Source organism: Mesoplodon mirus (genome assembly GCF_964341445.2).
Source record: "Mesoplodon mirus genome assembly, chromosome: 4".
Lineage (NCBI taxonomy): Eukaryota > Metazoa > Chordata > Mammalia > Artiodactyla > Ziphiidae > Mesoplodon > Mesoplodon mirus.
Genome location: NC_138979.1, coordinates 99,833,849 through 99,842,399, shown reverse-complemented (window position 1 = coordinate 99,842,399; position 8,551 = coordinate 99,833,849). Strand labels below are relative to the sequence as shown.

The 8,551-nt window shown below is 38.3% G+C and overlaps 1 protein-coding gene across 1 annotated transcript; it reads right to left on the bottom strand.

Moving 5' to 3' along the window:
- Nucleotides 1-4,179: 4,179 nt before the first annotated feature.
- On the bottom strand, nucleotides 4,180-7,580 carry LOC309802877 (putative methyltransferase TARBP1; the record flags this gene model as incomplete). Its single annotated transcript, XM_082618754.1, has 2 exons — nucleotides 4,180-4,790; nucleotides 7,574-7,580. 2 exons carry the CDS (start codon nucleotides 7,578-7,580, stop codon nucleotides 4,180-4,182), a joined length of 618 nt encoding a protein of 205 aa, XP_082474880.1.
- Nucleotides 7,581-8,551: the final 971 nt, after the last annotated feature.

Here is an 8,551-nt window from a genome sequence, read left to right as displayed (position 1 = left end):
AACTCAAACCTTTTGCACAGCAAAGGCAACCATAAACAAGACAAAAAGACAACCCTCAGAACAGGAGAAATTATTTGCAAATGAATCAATAGACAAAGGATTAATCTCCAAAATATATAAAAGCTCATGCAGCTCAATTTTAAAGAAACAAACAACCCAATCCAAAAATGGGCAGAAGACCTAAATAGACATTTCTCCAAAGAAGACATACAGATGTCCAAGAAGCACATGAAAAGCTGCTCAACATCACTAATTATTAGAGAAATGCAAATTAAAACTACAATGAGGTATCACCTCACACCAGTTAGAATGGGCATCATCAGAAAATCTACAAACAACAAATGCTGGAGAGGGTGTGGGGAAAAGGGAACCCTCTTGCACTGTTGGTGGGAATGTAAATTGATACAGCCACTATGGAGAACAGTATGGAGGTTCTTTAAAAAACTAAAAATAGAATTACCATATGATCCAGCAATCCCATTACTGGGCATATACCCTGAGAAAAGCATAATTCAAAAAGAGTCATGTACCAAAATGTTCATTGCAGCTCTAATTACAATAGCCAGGACATGGAAGCAACCTAAATGCCCATCGACAGACGAATGGATAAAGAAATTGTGGTACATATACACAATGGAATATTACTCAGCCATAAAAAGTAACGAAATTGGGTCATTTTTAGAGATGTGGATGGATGTAGAGACTGTCATACAGAGTGAAGTAAGTCAGAAAGAGAAAAACAAATATCATATATTAACACATATATGTGGAACCTAGAAAAATGGTACAGATGAACCAGTTCGCAGGGCGGAAATTGAGACACAGATGTAGAGAAAAAATGAATGGACACCAAGGGGGAAAACTGCGGTGGGGTGGGGATGATGGTGTGCTGAATTGGGCAATTGGGATTGACATGTATACACTGATGTGTATAAAATTTATGACTAATAAGAACCTGCAGTATTAGAAAACAAAGAAACAAATAAAAACAACTAATACTAAACTTTCTTTGGGTTATTTGTATGGAAATATGTTAATATAAATGTTTCAGACATTACATGAAATTTCTAAAAATCTTATATGTTCTGGTATAATGTTATAAGTCTTAATTCTAGTTATTACTTTAAAATGTATATCTCAGAAATAACTAAATTTCCTTGTCAACTTCATTATTATGAACTTTCATCAAATCTTTAAAAAAACAGAAAAACACAGAATAGTGCAATACTGTAATGATGGAAATAAAACATATTTAACCCTAGTATAAAAGATAAAAATTATTAAGAATAACTATAACCACAAAATTTGTTACTAGGTACACAGCATAAAAAGAAGCAAAAATTGACATTAATAATATAAAGTGTGCGTGGAGTGAAGGGAATAAAAATGTAGAGTTTTTGCTTGTAATTGAAGTTAAGTTTTTATCAGGTTAAAATAAAGTGTTATAACTATGAGAAATTTTAAGCAAGTCTCACGCTAACAACAAAGAAAAAACATAGTAGATACATGAAGACAAAGACAAAATAATCAAAGTATATTACTACAAAAAATCATCAATTTATACAGGAATACAGCAAGTGGGGATGAAAGGAACAAAAGAACTACAAAACAGACAAAAAACAATTAACAAAATGGCAATAGTAAATCTTTAACTATCAATAATTACTTTACATCTAAATGTATTTAACTCACCAGTCAAAAGATACAGAGTGGGTGAATGCATTAAAAAAGAAGATTCAGGGCTTCCCTGGTGGCGCAGTGGTTGAGAGTCCTCCTGCCGATGCAGGGGACGCGGGTTCGTGCCCCAGTCTGGGAAGATCCCACATGCCGCGGAGCGGCTGGGCCCGTGAGCCATGGCCGCTGAGCCTGCGTGTCTGGAGCCTGTGCTCCACAATGGGAGAGGCCACAACAGTGAGAGGCCCACGTACTGAAAAAAAAAAAAAAAAAAAAAAAAAAAAAAAAAAAAAAAAAGAAGATTCAACTATATGCTTTCTACAAAAGACTTTAGATATCAAGACATATTTAGGCTGAGGAGTGAAGGGATAGAAAAAGCTATTCCATGCAAATGGTAACCAAAAGACAGCAGAAGTTGCTCTATTTATATCAGACAAAGAGACTATTTTTTTTTAACACCTTTATTGGAGTATAATTGCTTTACATTGTTGTGTTAGTTTCTGCTGTATAACAAAGCGATTCAGCTATACGTATACATATATCCCCATATCCCCTCCCTCTTGCATCCCCCCCCCCCGCATCTTCCCTATCCCACCCCTCTAGGTGGTCACAAAGCACCAAGCTGATCTCCCTGTGCTATGGGGCTGCTTCCCACTAACTATTTGATATTTGGTAGTGTGTATATGTCAATGCCACTCTAACTTTGGCCCAGCTTACCCTTCCACCTCCCGATGTCTTCAAGTCCCTTCTCTACGTCCGCATCTTTATTCCTGTCCTGCCCCTAGGTTCTTCAGAACCATTTAAATATTTTTTAGATTCCACATACATGTGTTAGCATACAGTGTTTCTTTTTCTCTTTCTGACTTACTTCACTCTGTATGACAGACTCTAGGTCCATCCACCTCACTACGAATAACTCAATTTCGTTTCTTTTTATGGCTGAGTAATATTCCATAGTATATATGTGCCACATCTTCTTTATCCATTCATCTGTCGATGGATACTTAGGTTGATTCCGTGTCCTGGTTATTGTAAATAGAGCTTCAGTGAACATTGTGGTACATGACTCTTTTTGAATTATGGCTTTCTCAGGGTATATGCACAGTAGTGGGATTGATAGGTCGTATGGTGGCTCTTTTGGAGTTTTTTAAGGAATCTCCATACTGTTCTCCATAGTGGCTGTATCAATTTACATTCCCACCAATAGTTCAAGAGGGTTCCCTTGTCTCCACACCCTCTCCAGCGTTTATTGTTTGTAGATATGTTGATGATGGTCATTCTGACTGGTGTGAGGTGATACTGCACTGTAGTTTTGATTTGCATTTCTCTAATAATTAGTGATATTGAGCATCCTTTCATGTGTTTGTTGGCAATCTTTGGCAGTCTTCTTTGGAAAAATGTCTATTTAGGTCTTCTGCCCATTTTTGGATTGGGTTGTTTGTTTTTTTGATGTTGAGCTGCTTGTACATTTTGGAGATTAATCCTTTGTCAGCTGCTTCATTTGCAAATATTTCCTCCCATTCTGAGGGTTATGTTTTGGTCTTGTTTATGATTTCCTTTGCTGTGCAAAAGCTTTTAAGTTTCATTAGGTCCCATTTTTTAATTTTAATTTTTATTTCCATTTCTCTAGGAGAAATGGATCTTGCTGTGATTTATGTCGTAGAGTGTATTTATGTCATAGAGTGTATGTCGTAGTTTCTGCTTATGTGTTCCTCTAAGAGTTTTATAGTGTCTGGCCTTACATTTAGGTCTCTAATCCATTTTGAGTTTATTTTTGTGTATGGTGTTAGGGAATGTTCTAATTTCATTCTTTTACATGTAGCTGTCCAGTTTTCCCAGCACCACTTATTGAAGAGGCTGTCTTTTCTCCATTGTATATTCTTGCCTCCTTTATCAAAGATAAGGTGACCATATGTGTGTGGTTTACCTCTGGGATTTCTATCCTGTTCCATTGATCTATATTTCTGTTTTTGTGCCAGTACCACACTGTCTTGATTACTGTAGCTTTGTAGTATAGTCTGAAGTCAGGGTGTCTGATTCTTACGGCTCTGTTTTTCTTTCTCAAGATTGCTTTGGCCATTCAGGATCTTCTGTGTTTCCATACAAACAGTGAAATTTTTTGTTCTAGTTCCATGAAAAATGTCATTGGTAGCTTAATAGGGATTGCATTGAATCTGTAGATTGCTTTGGGTAGTATAGTCATTTTCACAATATTGATTCTTCCAATCCAAGAACATGGTATATCTCTCCATCTGTTGGTATCACCTTTAATTTCTTTTTTTTTTTTTAGCTTTAAAAAAGGTTTATTAAAGGGGACAACATACAGCAATATAGTTAAGGCACATGACAAAGTTTTTGGCATTAAACTGCAGATAAAGAAATGCAAATTATCCCAACAGATTTCAGAATCTATCTCATCAGTCCAAATAGTTTTAAAACAATGTTTCAACAGCACCGATAGATAACTCGATAACTTGATAACTCGTCTCAGACAAGGCACAAACTTCAGGACCCAGGGTCCCCCTGCTTCAGCAGCTGCTGCCTGGTGTATTCCCAGATGAGCAGAGCTCCACTCACGTGGACATTGAGGGAACGGATGATGCCCTGTTGAGGAATTTCCACACACACGTCCAGTTGCTGGATCAGATTTGCTGGAATTCCTTCCCATTCATTTCCCAACAAGAGTAGAGACTTCTCAGGGAAGCAGTACTGGGTTAGGTCTAAACTTTTCACAGTCTGTTCCACACCCACAATGGTGTAACCTTCTGCTTTTTTCTGTTGCAGATAATCGATCAGCTGAGGTGGTTTTACCTCCACTAAAGGAAGCCACTGTTCTGCTGAAACGCTGAGGTGCTGAAACTGCTTGTCTCTGATGCACTGAAGGTTGCCAACCACAAGCGCTGAGGCCCCGAACACCTCACAGGTCCGGCACAGCCCTCCTAAGTTGGTTGGTTTGTCAATGAGTGAGGCCACTACAATCAGTCTGCTGAGTGACTTTCCAAGTTTGGCTGCACGATCCTGAAATACCAGCTCCAGGTCTAAGTCGGGAACATTGTTTCTCCATGGGATAATCTTCTTCTGAACATCACTCCACTCTGACTCGTTATCTGCTTCGCCTGAGTTAGAACGCCACGGCAGAACTCAGACAAGACGTCCAGATGTGCTGCTCCCCTCTCCTCCCCTCCCGGTCAGGCTGGCCCCTCCACCCTGAAAAGGCTCCTGTCACTGTCTTTTGCCCCCAAATCCACATTTGCTCTTCCCAGGCTTTGCCTGACTTGCTCTCACTTCATGTCCACCTTTAATTTCTTTCATCAGCATCTTATAGTTTTCTGAATGCAGGTCTTTTGTCTCCTTAGGTAGGCTTATTCCTAGGTATTTTATTCTTTTTGTTGCAATGGTAAGTGTGAGTGTTTCCTTCCTTTCTCTTCCAGATTTTTCATCATTAGTGTATAGGAATGCAAGAGATTTCCGTGCATTAATTTTGTATCTTGCTACTTTTCCAAATTCATTGATTAGCTCTAGTAGTTTTCTGGTAGCATCTTTAGGTTTCTCTATGTATAATGTCATCTGCAAACAGTAACAGTTTTACTTCTTCTTTTCCAATTTGTATTCCTTTTATTTCTTTTTCTTCTCTGATTGCTGTGGCTAAAACTTCCAAAACTATGTTGAATAATAGTGGTGAGAGTGAGCAACCTTGTCTTGGTCCTGATCTTAGAGGAAATGGTTTCAATTTTTCACCATTGAGAATGATGTTGGCTGTGGGTTTGTCATATATAGCCTGTATTATGTTGAGGTAAGTTCCCTCTATGCCTACTTTCTGGAGAGTTTTTATCATAAGTGGGTGTTGAAAGCTTTTTCTGCATCTATTGAGATGATCATATGGTTTTTCTCCTTCAATTTGTTAATACGGTTTATCACATTTATTGATTTGCATATATTGAAGAATCCTTTCATTCCTGGGATAAACCCCACTTGATCATGTTATATGATCCTTTTCATGTGCTGTTGGGTTGTTTGCTAGTATTTTGTGGAGGATTTTTGCATCTATGTTCATCAGTGATATTGGCCTGTAGTTTTCTTTCTTTGTGACATCTTTGGTTTTGGTATCAGGGTGATGGTGGCCTTGTAGAATGAGTTTGGGAGTGTTCCTCCCTCTGCTATATTTTGGAAGTGTTGAAGAAGGATAGGTGTTAGCTCTTCTCTAAATGTTTGATACAATTCACCTGTGAAGCCATCTGGTCCTGGGCTTTTGTTTGTCAGAAGATTTTTAATCACAGTTTCAATTTCAGTGCTTGTGATGGTCTGTTTATATTTTCTGTTTCTTCCTGGTTCAGACTCGGAAGGTTGTGCTTTTCTATGAATTTGTCCATTTCTTCCAGGTTTTCCATTTTATTGCATATAGTTTCTTGTAGTAATCTCTCATGATCGTTTGTATTTCTGCAGTGTCAGTTGTTACTTCTCCTTTTTTATTTCTCATTCTGTTGATTTGAGCTTTTTCCCTTTTTTCCTGATGAGTCTGCCTACTGGTATAACCTCACAAACTTATTATAATATTTACATGTAAACATGAATATTCTCTTATTTTCCTGAATAAGTAAAGAGAGATGAGAGGATTGGCCCTAACAGATAGGAATGTTTAATATTGGTGCAGGGATTGATAAATACCTCAGTGGAATAGAATAGTCATCCCAGAAAAATTCTTAATTATAAGTAGACACTTGATTTGTAACAGAAATGGTACTACTGGCCAAAGGGGAGAGAATGGGTTTTCAATAAATGACATGGAGGACAGGTATGGTCTGTACAGAAAGCAAAAATCCAAAAAACAGCAAAGGAAAAACTGATCCACTCTTGGTTTGAATTTCTGCAAGAGCAGACTTTGAGAAAAGGATTTGGGTACAAGTAGTTTATTTGAGAGATGAATCTCAGGATTCAGAGTCAGAGATTGAGAGAGATAAGCAGGGAATAGATCAAAGCAAAGGGTATGTTTATAAATTGGTTGCTTCTTTGGACAAGAAAGACTCAATTCTGCTGGGAAATCCCTGACATACTGTGTAGAACACTACAAAATTTAAAGGATATAGGAAGCTGGGTATTTATTGAAAACCTCCTATCTTTCATTCGTTAAATGTTGATCCTAGGGCCAGGTTATGGTTGTTCGTTGCTTGAAACAACCCTAAGAATTAGTGGCATTGGAAAAAAAAACCATTATATTATGTTCATGGGTTCTGTGGGCAGGAACTTGGACAGGACAAATTTGGAGATGGTTTGTCTTTGCTCCACAATGCCTGGAGACTTACCTAAGAAGCCTCAAATGACTGGCTGTGATCAAACAGAAGGAACCAGAAACACTGGAAGCTTATTTCATCTTATCTGGACTTGCTCTGGGATGAATAAAAGGATGGTGTCAGCTGAGGCTAGCAATTAGAATACCTTGCGGTCTCTTTATATGGCTTCCTCATATCCTGCAAGTCTAAAGGTAGTTGGATTTCTTATATTGTGGCTCAGGTCCCCAAGAATGAGAAAAAAGGTAGAATCTGCATGTTAAATTCTAACCTAGCCTCAGAAAGCATGCTGCATCACTTCTACTTCAAGCAAGTCACCAAAGACAGCCCACATACAAGGTTGGCGGAAGAAACCCCACCTCTTGATGGAAGGAGTGTCAAAGAATTTGTGGCTATCTTTAGAACTAAATACAGCAAGTATTACCTCTCTGGAATTTCTGTCCTGCCTGTGTCTATAGGATAAATATGTCCCCACAGCCAGAGAAAAATCTCAGGCATAGAGATGCAGGTGTCTGAGGTAGGACATTGTTGGTATGTATAGAAATTGTCCAACAAAGCTGAAAATGACCTCTGAGGTAGGAACAATGGTATGAGCAGGGCTCCAACAACATTACCTTTCATCGTGTGTATCATTCAGAGCTCCTTCTGCCCCACTTTAAGTTCACCATGTCCTATCTCTGGTTCTTAAAGGTATTAGCCTTTCACAACCTCAAAAAAAAAAAAAAAACCCTAAAACAGGAATTCAGTGAGACAGAGTAGTCACTCTTGTTCAGTCAAACTTGAGGATGAAATTAATATTCATATCTCCCCTTCCCTTACCCTCATCCAGAATTTCTACTTTTATAGGTTGCTTGTTCAGTGGAGTGAAACAGATCTTTATCCCCAAAAGGCCTGAACCTCTTCTTAATCATACCCATTTGCTATTATCACCAAGCATGCAAGGTCCAAGAGGTACACAAGAGAACCCTCGGCATTCCAAGCATGCTTCTCTCTGTCCCTAATATAAGGGGACAATCTCAAGCAATCTCAGCTCCTCATGTATATTCACTGGCTGTATTGCTCTAGCCAGTATGGGAACTCTTCTTTGTTTTTGCCGGTTGGTCCATTGGCAAGAGGAGCCCACAATGATCAGATGGCGGTCATTTTTTAGATTCAATTAAATACTATCACCCTAGTAGAAATATTACACCCATGGAAACCAGGACCTCTAATCTAGAGGAGCCTAAAGTTGTGAGTATGGAAATAACAAATTTGCCAACTGGATCACATGGACTGATGGTAAGGAAGATAAATCCTATTTATAACCTATGGTTTCTGGACCCATATAATCTAAATATTTGGGACACAGAAAATAAAAAGGCAATTGGTTTATCATATATACCTCACTTTAAAGGATAACACTCTAAACTTGCAGAGTGTTATCCCCAAGCTAGTACCTTAACTGAGTATTAAGAGCCACTACAAATTTTATCAGGGTTGCAGCTTACAGGTGATATGACATATCATAGATATACCCATCTGTCATTGTGGATAGATAGAGGATCTTGTGCTAGTATGATTATTCCATCTCCTTTGATATAAAATGGGTCCTT